At 46.8% G+C, this 18,957-nt stretch overlaps 4 protein-coding genes across 4 annotated transcripts; 2 read left to right on the top strand and 2 right to left on the bottom strand.

The window, feature by feature from the left end:
• The first annotated feature begins 180 nt into the window (after positions 1 to 180).
• Positions 181 to 2,619, top strand: GGS25DRAFT_298805 (Pkinase-domain-containing protein). The gene is made up of 4 exons (XM_049257636.1): positions 181 to 421; positions 497 to 564; positions 669 to 836; positions 907 to 2,619. The coding sequence occupies exons 1-4, from the start codon at positions 352 to 354 to the stop codon at positions 2,581 to 2,583; spliced, it is 1,983 nt and encodes a 660-aa protein (XP_049117133.1). The 5' UTR covers positions 181 to 351; the 3' UTR covers positions 2,584 to 2,619.
• A 1,747-nt stretch (positions 2,620 to 4,366) lies between these two features.
• GGS25DRAFT_531908 (uncharacterized protein) lies at positions 4,367 to 5,258 on the bottom strand (the record flags this gene model as incomplete). Its single annotated transcript, XM_049265541.1, has 1 exon — positions 4,367 to 5,258. Exon 1 carries the CDS (start codon positions 5,048 to 5,050, stop codon positions 4,367 to 4,369), a length of 684 nt encoding a protein of 227 aa, XP_049117132.1. The 5' UTR covers positions 5,051 to 5,258.
• A 947-nt stretch (positions 5,259 to 6,205) lies between these two features.
• GGS25DRAFT_298797 (carbohydrate esterase family 3 protein) lies at positions 6,206 to 7,980 on the bottom strand. Its single transcript, XM_049257635.1, has 3 exons — positions 7,574 to 7,980; positions 6,443 to 7,451; positions 6,206 to 6,379 (listed from the first exon to the last, which is right to left on the bottom strand). Exons 1-2 carry the CDS (start codon positions 7,626 to 7,628, stop codon positions 6,607 to 6,609), a joined length of 900 nt encoding a protein of 299 aa, XP_049117131.1. The 5' UTR covers positions 7,629 to 7,980; the 3' UTR covers positions 6,206 to 6,379; positions 6,443 to 6,606.
• A 595-nt stretch (positions 7,981 to 8,575) lies between these two features.
• On the top strand, positions 8,576 to 11,136 carry GGS25DRAFT_492437 (TPR-like protein). Its single transcript, XM_049261192.1, has 2 exons — positions 8,576 to 9,188; positions 9,276 to 11,136. Exons 1-2 carry the CDS (start codon positions 9,092 to 9,094, stop codon positions 10,853 to 10,855), a joined length of 1,677 nt encoding a protein of 558 aa, XP_049117130.1. The 5' UTR covers positions 8,576 to 9,091; the 3' UTR covers positions 10,856 to 11,136.
• Positions 11,137 to 18,957: the final 7,821 nt, after the last annotated feature.

Here is an 18,957-nt window from a genome sequence, read left to right as displayed (position 1 = left end):
TTAGATAATTGCTGTCCCTACGTCAATTGTCGCAAGTCTTTAAGCTGCTTTCCTGCCCTCGCAACCCCTAGTTACTTACTAGGCTAGGTTTACTTACAATCCAATTCGCTTTTGCATCAATTACATCAATCATTCGTTCATGCTAAGTAAACGATACATACCTATCTTTTACAATTGCGCTGTGGAACCTTACCCTCTATTCCCTGAGCACTTAGCTTAGCTCTCTAGCTAACTTTGCTGCCGTCAAATTCGGGTTCCATCCATCGCTGTCGCTACCTTTTGGTCTCTGCCTTTGCACTCTCGTGTTGAAAATCAGTCTCCAAGTGCGACAGCCGTGGTTCCCCCAGCAATATGAGCAACATGGGCAACATGGGCACCGAGGCTATCGCAAGCCATTATCAGGTTCTTGAAGAACTTGGCCGTGCGTCATACCCTTGCCCTCACCTTGTAACATGCATCGTGAGAAACACTTACTAATTCTATTTGTCTCCTCCAGGTGGCAGCTTTGGAGTGGTTTACAAAGGCATCGAAAAGGCCACCGGCGAAGTCGTTGCTATCAAACATGTAGGTCACAGTCAACAAACAAAAACAACCCAACTAACCCATTTAACCTACCTAGGTATACTACCTAGTAGCCCATGTAACCGCGCTAACTTGTGCTTGGATAGATCGATCTTGAATCTACTGAAGATGATATCCAGGATATCCAGGCCGAGATCTCGGTTCTGAGTACTTGCGCTAGCTCGTACGTAACGCAGTACAAGGCTAGTTTCTTGCGAGGGACTAAGCTTTGGATCGTAATGGAATACCTAGGAGGTGGATCCTGTCTTGACCTGGTAATATATCACAATCGCCACAATATAACCCTTTCGCAAATTACAGCATCTGACCTGTCATTCTTTCCAGCTCAAACCCGAACCGTCTGTGTTCAGCGAGACGCACATCGCCATCATCTGTCGCGAACTGCTTCGCGGCCTCGAATATCTCCATGCCGAAGGCAAGATCCACAGAGATATCAAGGCCGCCAATGTCCTTCTCTCCGAGTCGGGCAAAGTCAAGCTGGCTGACTTTGGAGTGGCGGCACAGTTGACAAACATGAAGTCGCAGCGGAACACGTTCGTGGGAACACCCTTTTGGATGGCGCCTGAAGTGATTCAGCAAGCTGGGTATGATTTTAAGGCAGATATCTGGTCTTTAGGAATCACCGCTATTGAAATGGCCAACGGGGAGCCTCCACATGCTAATCTCCATCCCATGAAGGCCTTGTTTCAAATCCCGAAGAACTCCCCACCCAAGCTCGAGGGTAATTTCTCTAGGGACTTCAAGGACTTCGTATCCCAGTGTCTTATGAAAGACCCAGATCGCCGACCTTCCGCGAAAGAGCTGCTCAAGCATAGATTCGTTAGGGCCTCTGGAAAAGTCGAAGCATTGCAAGAATTAATCGAACGACGACGGAAATATGATGCCACGAAGACCAAAAAGAAGAGCCGAACTTTCTACCAGGAGACACTGCAAGACCTATCGCCTAGGGATGATAGGGATGAATGGGTTTTCGACACAGTTCGATCAGTGGCCCCTAAGAAACCCACGATCAAGTCACGCAAGCCGTCATCGATATTTTCTACTGAAGAAGCCTTGCGCAGAATGGATATCAAGGATGCTCCGTTGCAACCGTCTTCGCCAGCCCCCGTCACCATGCGCAAGGCCACGATGCGAAGACAATCCTCCCTCGCCCAGATGTCGGTCACTGGGTCTGTTCGTGGCCCGCCTACCCCTGCGCTCAGACGTCCCCTACAGCCAGACATGTCCTTTGGCAATACGGGCTCTTCCAATCGCATCTTTCGCCGAGTACCCTCGGATTGCTCCACCTCTGGCCAAGTCTCTCCACTCAGCTCAGTGAACACCATGGTGGATGAGAACAACTATTATCCTAGCAACACCGTTGACGCCACGAACAAAGAAGGAATCCTAGGACGCCGCCTCTACGCACGGGCCGTGGAGCCCACTCTCGCCGAACTCCACGCGCAGACATCCAGCATGGCTAAGCGCGAGGCTCTGGGAAAGCTATCGGACGCGCTTGCGCTGCTCGACTCCGTAGATCCCGAAGGTGCTTACCACCTCCTGCGCAATCTGAACAACGCCGTCTCGCAAGATGCCCGGCTGGCCAACGCATTCCTGCCCAACAACAACACCAGTGGTGGCGGTAACTCTCCTCTAAGCCTAAAGAGCCCCGTCTCTCCCACTTCCCAGAGCACGGTGATAGTCAAGGGCGCGCCCATGACGCCGTCAGCGGTGAGCCATCCAAGCCAAAACCCCACGAAGCTGGTCCTCGCGTCCAACAACCCCCACCTGAAGAGTCACCGCCGACGACAGGAGAGCGTGGCGATTGGCGGCGGCGGTCTCGGCCTAAACGGAAGTCCCGACAAGGCTTCGCGCCTTGACAGAGACCAGGAGAAGGCCGCGCTGCAGATGAAGTACCCCGGCCGCGAGGGCCAGCCCGGTATGGAGCACTGCAAGCAGCTATCTGATGTCCTTTATGGTCGTTGGGTCGATGGACTGCGTTTGCGATGGCCGGGTGTTTGAGCGGGGCCTGCGTAGGTAAAGGAGTCTCATTGACTGACTTTCCCTATGTAAGGAATTCCATCATCCTATCGACTAGCATGAAGTGTAAATGAGCCTATCTTGCCTCCATCGGGTAGGTAAGGCAGCTAATTTGTGAACGTGTAAGATTACGAAGGAAGAAGAACCCCCCCAAAGCCAAGTGGCTCTAATTAATATGGAAACGGATGCTATGTACGAGCAAATGGGTACGAAGTTGCGCATTGAACGAATGGCGACGTCAGCATACAAATAAATAACCACACAAACAAGCAGGCAGGCAGGCAAGGGTGGAGAAAGAGGAATAGGAAGAAGTTGATCGTTCGATTACTCCTTCCCCTTTCTCTGTTTCTCTCTTGTCTCTGTCTCTGTCTCTGTCTCTAATGGCTTTTTTGATTGATTTTTGGGCCACTGGAGGTATTCGGGGTTAGCAAGCAATAGGGGAGTTCAGTCATGATCTTTCCGCATTTCAGGGATCGGGGTGTTGGGAGTCTGGTGCTTGGTGCTGGGTGTTAGGGCTTAAGGGGGTGGGTGGAAGGGGAGAATTCCTCGGCTATCTGACTTACCCTGCTGGCTTACCTAGGTGCCTACCTACCTAGGTAGCCCAGCTGCATTGTAAAGGTGTTTTTGCGTGGCTGCATTCGTATTGTGCGTGGTAAATTATGTAGGTATGCCTACCTACCTACCTAACTTTACCTACCTACCTAGTAAAGAGGCAGATTTGTCGAAAGAAGTGGGATCCATGGATTTGATTTGTCTAGGGCCTTGAGGGCTTTTGTTGTAAGGGGACAAGGTAGATAGATACCTAGGTTAGGTAACCTGGTAGCTAAGTACTGTACCCGAAATACCAATACCAATGTTGTAATCTTGTTAAATACCTATATATGGATGCCTAGTCAGTAAGGAAGGATGTGAGGAAGGAATTAAGTGTGTGCCAGGCTTTGGGTTGGCTGGATCTAGAGTGGCGGATTAGGCAGGTAGGCAGGCTACGAAGTGAACGGGCTGCTGTTTTCAGGATAGGTAGGTAGGTAGGTATATGTGGATGACTGGATTGATGTTCTTAGGATGGTTGTCATCGTGATGGCTGCGTAGGAAGAAAGATAATACTCGCAAGCTGCTTCCCTAGGCACTATACCATGTAAGTCTATTATTTCTCAGGAGTTGGTTTAACGGTCACGAGCCCAAGCTAAGCCACCAAGTTACAACAAGATTTAGTTAGGTACAAACATTATTTAAATCGGATTTTTGAACACTTCTGTGTTTAGTAACATGTAACATGCACGGGTCTATGGAGAAAAAAAATGAATGGTTGGGGAGATCACTTTTTATTCCAGCCCCTTTGTATCTATCCCACAGGGGCTATCTAAGGCAGGTAAGCTACCTAACGAGGGTATGTATGGATGTATGTATGTGTCTATGTATATGTATAGCGAAGGTATCAGTGTAGGTAAGTATGTCCTGCCTCCGTCTAAATGGGTATATAGTGTGTACAGCGAATGAATATTTACAGTTGAAGTCAGTGGGTGAGTATGTCCAACCCGCAGAGGGAGGCAAAGTATATACAAGAAGAGAAAGATATGGCATGTGCATGTGTATGCCTCAGACCACATGCCACGAAAAAAAAAAACGAACGGAAAGCGACCTTGTGAATAGTCGCAGTGCCTGTAGCTCATCGGGAATAGCTCGTCCAACGAGCTTTGACTAGATGGGGTAGGTAGGTAGGTATGTATGTACGGGAGGTTGTCCCAAGTGTTGTCCGACAGCGCGCTCACTGAGCGAGGGACTTCTTGCCAGTGCCGTAGTCGATGTTCCAGACGGGCTGGGACTTGAGGGGGTCCTGGCGGCCGAGCTGGTGGGGGCACTTGGCCTGGTTGCCCTCGCTGGGCGGGGGCATGGTGCAGACCTCGTCGAAGCCGTAGGTGCAGGCCGAGTTGGCGATGTTGTAGAGGGCGTGGTGCTCGGCGACCCAGGAGCCGGCGGGGCAGGAGGAGATGAAGTTCATGCTGTTGGCGGCGGAGAAGGCGAGGCGGCCGTGGGGCTCGCGGATGAGGCTCGCGCACGCCGACATGGGCGCGTCCTCCCAGGTCGCGGGGATGCCGCCCCCGTACGTCGGGTGCGCGGTCGCGGACTGGCCCGTCGACAGGTAGTTCCACGCGTCGTACGAGATGTCGTGGGCGCCGCCCGACTGGTCGACCTTGAGCAGGTGCACGCTGCGGCCGTTGGCGCTGACCTTGACGCAGATGTTGTTGCAGCTCGGCGCCGACGGCCAGTACGCCACGCGGTCCGGGTTGATCTTGCACCCCAGCACGCCGATCGACGACGACCACCGGTCGTGCGGCGTTATGGAGATGGAGCCGCCGCCACGCTTCTCGGATGAGGATGAGGATGAGGGAAGGGCTGCGGCAGACACGGCTGCCGCTGATGTAAAGACTGAAAAGATGCTGAAGAGCATGGTTACTGGTTTTTATCTATTTGACAAGGATTGGTTTGCTTTCTGCTGTTTTGAAGGCTTAGAAAAAGGAGTGACTAGCCGAGTAGTAGCTGTTGTAACTTGAATAGAGAAGACAGTGAGTAGTTTGTGGGTGAGGCGGATAGAAAAGTAAACTCCTGTATTTTGAATTCGAGATGGCCCATCCCCTTATATACGCATCCCTCCTCTTAGTGACGGGAAACAATCACGTTGCTTGACATCGATGGGAGCTATTAGAGGAACATCTGCTTAGATAGACGGTCTTACCCATCTTTGATACAGGTACCCGCCCCCTTAGCACAAAGCAAGCCATTCTTGTCGCAGGTTCTCTTTTTCATCCACGCGATTTTCCCATCCAGGAACACCCAGAAGCTTGTTCTGTAGTTGCACAAAGGAAGGTGGTAAGAGCTGAAGGATCAAAGCTGGTTTGGCAGCCCCCCCCCCCCCCCCCCCCTGGTAAGCTCCTACAATTGAGGAGGCGACATTCAGAGTACTTCTACGTAATAGCATTAGACGTATCATGGATGTAACTGGCACTCAACTCATCTGACACCGAAAAACTTGCTTCAGGAGCTCCATGTGCGCGGATATATTAGAAAATTACTCATGTTTTATTGAACGCGATGACTACGGAATGGTGATTATTAGGCCTTATGATTTAGAGGCGGCTTACCAAAGCCAACTTATCTGAATCACAAGTTGAGGCTTGCTGGGGGGGGGAAGGGGGACGGATGGGGCCCCGAATCCTAATAATAACGACACAAAGGATCAAGTGAAATACAAAGAACAATACTTTCATTATAGCCTCGCTTTTACCCCCTCTTTCTAACCACGTTCACCACACGTGGGCTCCAGGTCAGGCAGCCGAGGTCGGGGGGTTAATCCGCACGAGGCAGATCTGGGTTAGTTAGTTAGTATCTTGCCCAGGTCCCTGATCTGCGGCGTAACGATGCATCTGGGCTAACACCAGTTTGGCCATCTTGGTAACCAACCGATTCTCATATCGCTTGACCGAAACAAGAAGTTCAAATCCCTAGAAAAGGGCACCGACTGACATATATTAGGGTTGACAGCCAACCCCCCCTGCTGCCTCCGTAAAATGGTTCCTGTAAATCACTCGTTTATGTTGTAATCTTGGCTAGTGACGTGCAGTAAACACCTGCTCGACATCGGTGCAGCCCAGTATTTTCGCTGTTTCTTTTTTCCTTTGCTTTGCAGATCTTGGGATTCTGCAGCAAAATGGTTCCTGGCTAAGATCTAAACGGGAATTCTACTGCACATCCATAGGATATACACAAGTACAAACTTTCACTAATCTCGAATCAGTATACCGACGTTCTCTGTATCTTGTATCGCTCCTGGAAAAAAAAAAACCTTTATTCTGGCTCCGACGCAAACTCATTGTCGGATAACGTGTCGGATAGCGACCCAAGCCTACAAAGGCATTCTAGATCCCGCTCATCGGACCGTCCCGACGAGCGGATGATACCTTTTATTCTATAGACCTCTTTTTGTCCCAAGCCTTGGCCATCCATCGCTCACATATCCAGAGGGTGTTCCTTCTCGGCCTTCTCTTTCAACTGGTCCTCGACCTCCCTACCTTGCTCGCCGTCTTCAGGGATGCCATTCTTGACCGGATATTTCAGGAGACCCCTCTGTTCCACCTCGCGGATCTTCTCCATGAAGATGTCGCCCATCATAAAGTAGCCCTCGTTCGTGGGGTGAATCTGGTCGTTGCCGATATCCTCCGGCCGAGGGCGGCTGGGAAGGCCCTGGTCGTAGTGCATCTCCGCGATCGCGACCGGCTTTCCTTCGCGGATCAGATCTGCGGCGACCTGGCGGATTTGCGCGTTCGCGCTCTTCATGCAGGGCTCGAACTCCTGGTTCGGCGTGGTCACCAGCGTCGACATGATGACCGTGGCCCGCGGCGACGCTTCCAGCATGTAGTCGACGAACTCGCGCATGCGCGTAAATATGTTCACGGTGTCGTCCTTCTGGAAACAATCGCTCGTGCCGACCTGTACTAAGATGAGGTTCGGCTGTAGGTACGGCACGGCTTGTTTCGCGTGTTCGTGGAGGTGCCTGATTCGCTTGGCGCCGTAGCCTTCCAGGTCGTTGTCGGGAAAGTCGCCAAACCGATTAAAGCCGACGCAATTAACGGGATTCCCCAGTGATGTAAGCTTTTCGCGAAGCTGTTTCCTGTATCCCTGATCGCCAGCCGAGACTTCACCGCGCGTGACCGAGGCGCCTATGAACATGATACGTAAGGGCATGCCGCCCGCGATGGCGGGGTTTCCATCTGGAGAGGTCTGGTTCTTGGTGGTTGGAGAGAAGCGGTGCCATTGGTATTCCACGTCGACGGGATTCGTGAAGAAAAAGATGGCTATTATGATTTAGGTATAAGTATAAGTTTGGCTTAACCTCGAAATACATGCGTACACTAAAGTAGGTATGCACTCCATGACTGGTATGACTTGTATGACTTCAATATTGTATTGTACTGACCTATTAAGAATAATGCTGTAGCGGAGACGCCCGCTAATCGGTAAATACTGGGCATTGTAACCTATTAAGTGCTGAGAGAGGTTATTGGCGCCGTGTATCGTATGCAGTGAAACTCCTTGATTGGATCTATAAGTGGCTTCTTTTTTTCTTTTTTCTTTTCTTGTCGCATTCGCAATTCATATGTCATAGTCTAACATCAACAGTTACATAAAATCAATGAAAAGTGAACATTCAACGAATTCTGCTAGCAATCCGTCTCAAAATCCCCCTTTACTGTCAGCTCAGCTTATCTACATAAGGGGCCATCGGGAAACACGGCACCAATCTCTGTTTTGTTTAACTGTACCACGCCAGAAACCAGCTAAAACCAATAAAGGGTTGATTCTTGACTTGGCATATCACCACTTACGTAGATGATAGTCGCTGGTATGCCATAGTTTGAGTATTAAAAACGTGGCCTGCATGCGGCGCGGGCTTCAGTTACTCCATGGCTGACGTTAGGTTGTAACATACCTAGTATAATAAGTAGCCTTAGAGGTCAGTATCTCGTTGATTGCTACAGATCTTGTCTCTATTGAGATCAAAGAACATCGCATTTAGTATAAATCAATGCGCTGTGCCGCATTCTCATTTCCTTTGCGTGAATACTGGGTGGACTTCATATATGCGACCTATGCCGGTATTCTATTTATGATTAAGAGAAAAAAGAGAAGGACAAAGTAATATGTGTATGCCTCTTAATACCTAATATTTTATATTTTAGAAAAGGGATTTCATGATGAATAGCATTGAAGTGAATGAGAGTGCTATGTAAGTTACTCTGTAAGATGAGAAGTAGAAAAGATGAGAAGTACTACTAGTTAGTAGTAGAACATTGAAATAGCCGTGGACCCTAGGTATCTTAGGTAATATAGGTATGTACCCACTGGCAAATTATATAGTCTTGCTAAAGTGTACCTATACTACCCTAGGTAGGCGCCTATAATACCACCTGATTTGGCATATTGATGTCACCACCTGCCCAAGTCTTTCTCTATTTGAACCTTGCCAGGATTCAACTAAGTAACAGCACTTGTTGCACTTGCACTCACCCTACCCAGCGCTAGAAAGAATGCCTGGATTAGGGCTGATGTTAGCCTGCCTTTCAGCGGCTTAGCCCCCACCACGCGTTGAACCTGGTCCAAACATTCAATCTACTACTCTTACTTACATCTTGACAACATCGATCATTGAGCCTCAAAATGTTGCACATCCAAAAATTATAACTTCAAGTTGTCTAACCTAGGAGACTGGTAAACTAATTCTGAAGTTATATAAACTGTATGAGAAATGCATGATCCACTTTATTTTAGGTGATTTGTTATCTTGACCTCTGCTGTCCTACATCTCAACGCGTCTTTTCGCTTTTCACCTTTTTCATCTTCCTCACTAAATCAACACCACACCATCTCCAAGTCAGCCTCCAACCCAACCCACAATATCAGCCTCATAAGCTTCTTATTTCTCTGATTACATAATATGGAGACTTTTCTTCGCGAGTGGAGGCAAGATGCCTTAAACAAGGCACAATACGATTCAGCCATCTTCATCGGAGATAAGCTTCTAGCATTAACGAGTAGGTTGCACATCAATGAATTTGTCCCTTTATATACTAGGTATATATTTTATTTCAAGCCAAGCCTCATACTAATCCGTCTTTTAGATGATGATAATGATGCCTTTTGGCTTGCACAAGTACACTTCGCCACTGGTAATTATACCAGGGCCCAGGCTTTTCTATCCAAGCAGGACCTCATCGCCCGCAATCCGTCCTGTCGCTACTTAGCTGCCCACTGCTTTATCAAGCAGTCTCGATTTGATGAGGCGCTTACTGTGCTTGGTGAGCGGAATCCCACTCACTTGATCTCAAATCCGGCCACCAAGCGCAAAACCCAGCATACCAGTGGTCGCACCACCGCTTCACATCATGGAAGAAGCGCCGCCAAAGCCCAAGACCGAAGATATGAATTATCAGAGGAAGAGGTGGGCAATAGGCGCTTCGAGGCCGCCATGTGTTTTCTGAGAGGTATCTGCTATGCTAAGCAGAATGCTTTTGACCGAGCAAAAGAGTGCTACAAAGATGCCGTACGCATCGACGTGCAATGCTTCGAGGCTTTCCAGCAACTGATGAAGAACTCACTCATGTCACCGGAAGAGGAGTGGAATTTCCTCGAGTCGCTTGATTTCGATGCCATTACCGTCCCAGGAGACTCGTCATCATCGCAAGAAGCTGCCGAATTTACCAAGATGCTCTATACTACAAGACTCTCCAAGTATAGAAACCCGGCGTCTTTTACGACTGCCTGCGAGACTCTATCTACACATTACAATCTCGCCTCAAACCCTGACCTATTGCTTGCCCGAGCCGATTTGCTGTATACCCAATGTAGATACAAAGACGCGCTGGCCATCACCGAATCTGTTCTGCAACAAGACAAGTACAACTTCAGTATATATCCTTTGCACTTAGCGTGCTTATTCGAGCTAAAGATGAAGAATGTGCTCTTCCTAGTTGCGCACGACCTCGCCGATACGCACCCCGAGGAGCCGTGCACATGGCTTGCCGTCGGGATCTACTACTTCAGCATCGACAAGATCGCCGAAGCTCGACGTTACTTCAGCAAAGCCAGTATGATGGACCCGCACTTCGGGCCGGCCTGGATCGGGTTTGCGCACACGTTCGCGGCCGAGGGCGAGCATGACCAGGCTATTTCGGCGTACTCGACCGCAGCACGGCTCTTCATGGGCACGCACCTACCGCAAGTCTTCTTGGGGATGCAGAACCACGCGCTCAACAACATGACGCTAGCCGACGAGTTCCTCAAAACGGCGTACGGTCTGTGCAAGACCGACCCACTGCTGCTGAACGAGATGGGCATCGTTTACTACCACCAGGATCGACCCCAGGATGCGATCACACTGTTTCTCAAGGCGCTCGAGGTGGCGGAGGAGATCGACTCCGAGCCCAGCGCCTGGCTCTCGGCGCGCACGAACCTGGCGCACGCGTACCGCCGCGCCCGGCGTTATGACGATGCGCTCGAGCAGTTCGACGAGGTCTTGCGACAGGGCGGAAAGGACCCGGCCATCTTCTCCGCCAAGGGTTTGATATACATGGAGCAGGGAGGCAAGTTCGAGCTCGCGGTGGAGGTCCTCCATCAGGCGCTAGCCATCCATCCCCAGGATCCCATTGCGACCGAGCTGCTGAATAAGGCCCTGGACGAGACCGCTGCCATCTTGCCCTAAACCCTTGTGTGGTACGAAGACTTAATGAGGAATAGGTCGCTTGGTTTTGGGGAAGGGTTTTTGATAATGCCTACCTACTAGGTGGCCAAGGTGCCTACTAACCCAGGTAGGTATGTACTTGTTAATCAAGGGGAATTTGCCCAGATAGTGTAGTGTAGTCTACACGGATGTACCTATCCCTAGGGAGGAGCATGATGATTAGTTACGTATGTAGTACAATAGTTACCCGACAAAATAATTTGGGTCGTATCTAAAGCTCTCGGCTTCTTGGTTCACCTGACTGATCGATCGGTGCTTCTCGTACGGGGATGACCTTTTCTGTATTACTACACTACTTAACAATGCCGGTAATGCCTAGCCTTCATAGATAGTAGATATATGCCTGTCTATATTGTAGACAGGTAGGCAACTGGAGAGATTGATCGTATGTAACTATCGTATTACATAACTAGGTAACCTACACTGTTTGATACGGAATCGCCGCTGCTCATGCATACATACTTACACACTTAGTACTTACATCATTACTTAATTACCTCAACGCCTAGATTTCAGAGGACGCGATAACTACCTAGTCGCCATACCTAGATATCATCTCCGCTGTCAAAAAAAAAAAAAAAAAAAAAAAAAAAGCCGAGACGCACGGCCGTGGTTTTTTTCTCCCAAGGCCGAAGGCTGTTTTTTTTCTTCTTCTTCTAAATAGCCTACCTACACTAATTTAAATAAAGAACGGGGAATGAACACGTCCCTTTTTTGATTTTTTTTCTTCTTTTCTCTCTACTGCCCAGGTGTACGAAGTAGCTAGTTAGAGACTTAGAGTAACTAGTTTTTGAGGCGAACGGGCGGACGATGGGTGGAGTTTATGACATACCGGCCGACCTAGGGTAGGGTAGCTAAGCTGCTGGTAACTGCACAGGGTATGTAGGTTAAACCGTTAGGTACATGTAGGCGTGTAATCGAGTACATAGTTACTAGGTAACTACCTGTTCTCACGATAACTAATAGTTAATAACTAGTGTAACCTAGGTACATACATAGGTGGCTAGGTAGCTGACACTGACAGCTGTGTGAACATTGAACTTGAAAAGTTCAACTATTAACTACGGGTAACTTATGTAGGTATGCCGTTATTATGTTGTTAGGTATAGTTAGTAGGTAGGTATTACCTATACAATAACATAACATAGGGGCTTGCGGATAACTACAAAAGAGCGGTCAACGCTGGCTTTTTTTTTTCGTTGTGCTGTGCTGTGTTGTGTTTTCGTGTTCCCGGCTGGCTGGCTGGCTGGCTGGACTGGGCTGGCCGGCCGTTGAAATGCTGCGCCGGTTGAAGACAGGAACTAATAGCTACGATGTAATAATACTAGAGTCGAACATACTTAGGTGTGTAACCTGGGTAACCTAGGTACGGAGTAGTTGGTCCTGGGCGAGTTTTATTATTGGGTCTGTAGGTTGGGTACTGTAGTCTGTAGGTCGTGGTAACACTACGATGAAGTAAGAGAAAGAGTATTCGAATGAAAAATTTGAAGGTAGTTAGTTATTAGGTGAGACGAAAGGATTTCTTGGGCCTATATTGAAAGACAGCTTTGCTATAACTACCTAGTTATTGAATTGGTGTGTAGTTGCCTACTATTGAAGGCATCTATTTACTGTACCTAAGCCGCTAGGTTAGGTAGGTTATTATGAAATAGTTAACTACTACTAGGTACAATACAGTGAATACACTAGGAGGAATAATGAACGGCGACCTTATGAAACGCTGATCAGTAGCTATGGATATGAACACACTAAACTTACCCAGCTAAATGGATGGACACTAACTAGGCTGATAATATGTGTGTTAACTAGGTACACTAGAGGCTAGGGTAGAAAGTAGGCTCAAGGGCTTGGTAGGTAATTACAGATTCACAAGGCTATTAGGCCATCCCGCTTCGGCGCATCGGAGAGTGCGGCGTATGGTGTTGATAGGTTGCAATTAGTTAAGTCAATGTAGTGTATATGATATCTAGTCAGTTGTATAGACTACTAGTAGTCTTGTATTGTACCATCGTCGTTGTTCTATCCTAGACTCCTAGTTCGTAGCCCGGAGGTTAGTAGGTAGTAGGTACCAAGTGTGTATGCATCCAATGCCATCCATACCTACCTAGCGCCAAATAAGAGAGAGAGAGACGGACAACCAGGGGCTTATTTGGTTCGGTATATGGCAGCCCCTGATGAGTGCACTTGGTAGGTCCCTAGGTAGGGTACATATGCATGAAGCACATACATACATACATATGCAAGGCTGGGTGAGCCTTGAGGAGGAGGGAGGAGGATGAGGCGGCGTTCTGCTAAGTAACTCGGTAACCTAGCCTTAGTGTAATCTATTAACTCCTAGATCTACCAACTAGGCTGCTAACTAAGTAGTTATCCCGGATTGCCTATTAGCCTTGAGGAGTTTTTTTTTTTGTTTGACAGGAGCAAGAAGTGTCTTTAGGCTCTGGGCTGACGTTGTCGTTGTCACCGCTCATCAATCATACATTTATTATATTATATGTATGTACGAAATTGGTTGCCGTTGTTGTCTTTCGTGTTCTCGTACCTACATACATACACTTATATCCCTCGTATGCGAGCGGCGACACTTTAGGGTTAAACTTGCTTGTTGTCCATCACCATTTCTTGGGACGCGGTGGGCCACCGTCGCATCGGTAGACCCAGCCCCTCACCCTCCTCCCCCTCCACCACCACCCCCCCTTAGGCAAGGGAGCGGATTGCATTTTGACCTGCCGGGACGGATCTTGGATTTAGGGGGCAGGCTGTCATTTCTTGCGTGATGGCGTAGTTGGATGCCAAGTCCAAAACGTTTTTTGATATGATAGGGGCCCCAAACGACTTTTTCTCTGGCGAAATCCGCTTTGCTGGCGGTGGGAAGGCTTGTTATATTAGGTAGGCGTTGCTGGCGCCGCTTTTTGCAGGGTTTTGAAAAAGCCTCGGAGAAAGAAAGGGTCTCCCTTCTCTCTCTCTCTCTCTCTCTCCGAGAAACGAATGTTGAACGTTGAGTGAAGCATCTAAATCCTCAGGTGATCGACGGCCATTTGTGATGAGCAACTGCGCAGAATTTGGATGGGGATCGAATCTGGCAATTGCCTGCTTTGCTGGTCGTCGCAGCAGTTGCTAATCTAGGCCTCTTTTTCTCCGTCTCGTTGTGTGTCTGGGTGGTTAGGCTAACAAGCCCATCTCCACAGATTTGTTCTCTGCTATGGGGTCGATGCGAGGAAGTGGAGATATTAGTTCTGGCGTCCCAGGAAATGGGCTTGCGGGAGTGACCCGAGGTGGAGGTTCCTGGAAACTCGTCCTGTCATCGTTTGCCATTCTCTGACCGAATATTTGAATGAGAGGACCCTCTATTTGGACCATGGTCTAGGTACCATCCAGTCAGCATGTTTGTCTTTCCTAACTCTACACCATGTTTACCTACGTACATACGCGTACGGTACGTTCGGGGTTTGGTTTGACAAGTGCGTGCTACGGTTGGCGTCTGTGAGATTTTCTCATTACGATTTTATCCAGCAATGTCTTGGTTGCGGAACTTGCCGTTGTACATTTCAATCATTTTGGTTCAAAAAGGGGCGACCATGCTGTTATCACGCTGTCTCACATTTACTCCCAGGTAATGTATGCGCTTGTTTGCTGAAAAAAAAAAAAAAACGTGACAATATAGAGACATTATGCGTTGCGTGGCAATATGACTGCATACTAGACGGCATTGATGTTATATCACACGGAGAAACGGATTATTTCGGATGCGACGAGCTGTAGGAGGTGATCAGACGGTTCTTCATACCTAGTCGTCTTACGCGAGCGAATCATTCATGCGATCGGGTTCAGCACCTAGGCAGCATTTCCTAGGCCATGATGGTTCTACAAAGTGTAGAAGATTTTGTATACACTACATACTTCGTATGCTATACAAATGAGGCTGTTTAGTCAGGCACGGGTTACACTAGACAAGAGTCGAACACCGGAACGGTTTCGGTGCTGATGTGCATGATCCTTATGCAAGGAGTAAGTTCTCACAAAATTGCCACTATATCGGTGAAGAGAGGATGTAATTCGTTGAGGCGAAGGTGGAAAAGGGTAATACACAAAAATAGGTACAAGGAAGGTGGTGTTGAAGAGGCTCACTTACGAAAATGTCAGATGAGTAAGACGGGACGGTAGTAATAACCCCTGGGGTTACTTGGACGTTGCCAATGGCATTCAATTGTTGATGTGATATGCATAGGTACATGTAACCTGATGTAGGGAGGTATATATTGACTCAGGAGTCAGGACTTTGAGCAGGATGCAATTTGTATCGACGTTGCAGTTGGCTGATTGTTACACTACCACCAAAGATTACCTACATACCTAGCCTTAGGCAGGTATGTAAGTAGGTATCTAGTAATATTGCCGCGGAGGACAACATATGCACTGTAAGAAAAGAAGAGAGCCGGTCTCGGGATGCCGTAACATGCATAGTATGTAAGCTATGATCTGCCTATTCATCTCACCCAATCAGCTGATTCAAGAGTTGAAGTTATCATGAACATACAATATAAATATTTGTATATATATGTATGTAAGCAAATGCCGTTTGGATGTGTTGTTCGTACTATAGGTATGTAGGTATAATGCCCAGATAGCCACTAAATACGTAGTACTACATGTAGATATTAGTTAATAGGTATGTAGTTATTGTTTATTATCGTGATGTCGTTGGGGTTGAGATACCTAGGGCTAGTTAGGTTAGTTATTAGGTAGGCTCAACTAAGTTGAAGGGTCCTAGGGATTCAAAAGGACCGCGAAACTTTAATTCTAACTGTGTAGTGGGGCACGCCCCTTTTTTAAAAAAGAGCATTGAATGCGGGGACTATCGTAACCCGATGGCCACGATTTGGGGCTCTACCCCTGACCCATGCTGGGATCGCTGTCTAAGATATCGGTTATCTTCCCATGTCAACATGCATGTGGTTCAATGTTGTCAGACGACTAAAACCAACTAGGTACTAGGTAGATAGATACCGTTGCACCTTTGCTTTTTTCCATTACATAGCACTGTACTAACCTTCAAGTAGCTAGGCATTAGTACATATATTTATGTATGTACGTAGTGTAGTGTAGGTATTTACTTTACTACTTTGACATGCATGACGAAGATTACCTCATGTGTTTTGTAGATTTTTCTTTTTTCGGTTCTTGTGTGTGCATACTAGGTACATAGTGTAGTATGCATTTCAAAGGGCAATTTGACAAAAATGAAATACATGTAACTATGTATGTAATATGTATTCAGTACCTAAAAGTAGCACTTACATACACGTGTAGACTCCAATTTCAGGACTTACATATTCTCCAAATAATTTAAATGGGCTTCTAGAACAAATGGAAGAAATGCTGCAGTAGCCCACCTAAGTTGCGAGTTACATTGCTGCGTTCAACTCACATCCGCGGCGGAACCTGACCACTAAGAACTTAGAACACCGCTTTCTTTGGATTCTGATGCACCACTGCTGCATACATGGTGTATGTAAATACACACATATCTGCCTACCTACATACATATGGCAATGTCAAGTGATCCACACATTAATACATGCAAAACACATGGGCATCGAACTAGGTACATAGTTGCAGAGAGCTGATTGACGAACTATCCAATAGAATCGTATCCCCTTGCGCGGGCAAATATGCCTACTGTCGAGTCAGGGTCAAAGCGTACAGCCTGCTAGTAGATCCAGCTATTTTCATAGGGTTAAAATCCTCCGTAAACGATCAAAGAAAGAATGAATACACCTTTGGGCTGCTTGGGAGTTGCTTGGGAGCTGCTCTCGTTACCTATTACATGTCAGTATCTAATAGGGGCAGCGACATTATTGTTGATTTATCAGTGATGTGGCCGCATTCTATGCGGCCATGGAACTAGCGGTGGATAGTCACTCCTTTCTTCCTCATTCAAGACAGAAAGACAGAAAACTGTTGACACTAAGTTATCAACAAACCGTCCAACGCAGCTCGAATTTCGCATTTACGCTACGTAGAAAGCTAGTTAGAGAAGTCGCTCCACCTTTTCGGTCTCGTATCCTATGGCTGCTAATACTAACATTGAAGTTATTGTCTTGGGCGGGCACATGGGACGCCTGGATAGACAACTACGAAAACTATTCAAGGTAGGATTCAACTAAGGGAGAGAGCAGATAATAGATGATACTAGATGAAAGGCGAGTGGAAATCCCCGAGATGACCATGATCTCACGGGGTACTGAGAACAAGGCCGGAGTTAGGAATAATTCGGTTACAGTTGATCGTAACCAAACCTCAATTCGCATCATTGATATCTACATATGTTATGTATGTTACTCCTTCCTTACCTAGTTCTTACATAGGAGGTATAGATTTTCCCCATTCACCAACCAATCAGCAAATATAGTAGTTACATATCACAGTAGTAGATGTCATAAGTAATAGTCTTGTGACTCTACTCTGCTCCCTTAAGAGTTTCCAACTTTGGAAGTCATACATGTGTCCATTATATAGATGGATATGTATATTATGCATTATGTTATTTCCAAGCCTTACAAGGCCTATTCCATACATAAATGTAGTGGTTACCAAATGCAACGTGTTTAAATCCGTAAGAACCACATCATTGCCTTTAAGGTTAAAAAGATTGTTACCCTCGATGATAGACCCAGGTAACGAATACCTAGTAACAACTACGTAGGTAGCATTCCAACGATTCCGCAGACCAAGGATGCGATGCCCCTGTGCCTGAATCCTTTGTCTATTTCTGAAACTGCTCATTTCGTTTCCTAGAGTGCCAATGCACGGGTATGATTGGAAGACAAGGGGGCTAGTTTTTGGGTTACCTACATATTACTAGTACCTACCTACCTAGGGTAAGGCACTCATAATAGTCTCATACAGTAACTACCTAGTAGTATTATATACATAAGTAGCCTATGTAACTATTAGATATAGTTATGTGTACTACTTACCTAGTACACATCTAACCTAGGGTAGTAGAACATAACTATGTTGGATGTGTGCTTGATAATCAACATTAATACTCCGTACCTACATATGTAGTGCAATACTAGTATTACCGAGGTTATTCCACATACCAGTACGTATTACATGATCATGCAATACATCTATGTACCATGTGGACTGATAAATGAATATGAATATTATTATATTCATACTTCCTTTGTGTATGGCTCAAACTTTGTCGTCCGGAGATAATTCCATTCCATCAACTTATTAATAGTAAAAGTTGGTAAAAGATTTTATTTTATTTCATTTTACTTTATTCCCTTGCAGATCTAAGCAAAATTAAGTAGGCGCAAGGAAGGCCTTCAAAGTTTGGTCAGTCCTTCTGTATGTATTCTGTACCAACTACATCTCGTACCGGCGCAGCATTTGTGGCCCTACCAACCCCATACTAGACTGGACTGTATGTAGAGGCAGGCATGCGCACCCAAATGACATGCATTAAACATGATTAATAATAATTTTTTAGGGGCAAGAAAGGGCAAGAACTTGAACGGGCAAAATACATACCCAGGCAGTACATAGTAGAAAGAGAAAGGACTCTGGGGCTTTCTGCACTAGGCATCCCATGTTATGTGCTTAACCTAGTATGTTCATACATGCATGTAGTAAGTACATTATGTATCTAGTACCTAACTACCAGTGTACTTATAATATGGAACTTCAATCAATTGACGTTAACATCAACTGCACACATGTACAATAAAGTTCCAACATTTGAGGTTGAGTGTACGTGCATGTACTCTATACTTATAGATGTATGAATGAACAAGCCTCAACTCATTCAAGGTTCTCGTCAGCAGTTCCTACCTATTACCTGGTAAATCAAATGCTTGCTTCATTAACATACTAAAACGTACTTTCCATCTACATACATACTACCTGCTCCCATTTTACTCCCTTTTACACTCTACACACCTTTTTTCAATTTTTTTCTTCTATCTCGCCACCCCTTCTATCCGGTTGGCTCACATCCAAATTCTCTTCTGCATTCTCGCTGCAACGATCAATTGAGTTTGCGATTCCGG

The sequence above is a fragment of the Hypoxylon fragiforme genome (assembly GCF_022984875.1).
Source record: "Hypoxylon fragiforme strain CBS 206.31 chromosome Unknown GGS25scaffold_5, whole genome shotgun sequence".
Lineage (NCBI taxonomy): Eukaryota > Fungi > Ascomycota > Sordariomycetes > Xylariales > Hypoxylaceae > Hypoxylon > Hypoxylon fragiforme.
The sequence above is the reverse complement of the archived record's forward strand: the minus strand, read 5'-3'. Positions and strand labels throughout refer to the sequence as shown.

Bases quoted from the DNA above. Each gene is read 5' to 3' on its own strand.
- GGS25DRAFT_298805 (XM_049257636.1), top strand. From the start codon at position 352: ATGAGCAACATGGGCAACATGGGCACCGAGGCTATCGCAAGCCATTAT. The intron at 422-496 runs GTGCGTCATACC...TGTCTCCTCCAG, and splicing joins GGTTCTTGAAGAACTTGGCC to GTGGCAGCTTTGGAGTGGTT. The intron at 565-668 runs GTAGGTCACAGT...GTGCTTGGATAG, and splicing joins AAGTCGTTGCTATCAAACAT to ATCGATCTTGAATCTACTGA.
- GGS25DRAFT_298797 (XM_049257635.1), bottom strand. From the start codon at position 7,628: ATGCCCAGTATTTACCGATTAGCGGGCGTCTCCGCTACAGCATTATTC. The intron at 7,452-7,573 runs GTCAGTACAATA...AAATCATAATAG, and splicing joins TACAGCATTATTCTTAATAG to CCATCTTTTTCTTCACGAAT.
- GGS25DRAFT_492437 (XM_049261192.1), top strand. From the start codon at position 9,092: ATGGAGACTTTTCTTCGCGAGTGGAGGCAAGATGCCTTAAACAAGGCA. The intron at 9,189-9,275 runs GTAGGTTGCACA...TCCGTCTTTTAG, and splicing joins TAAGCTTCTAGCATTAACGA to ATGATGATAATGATGCCTTT.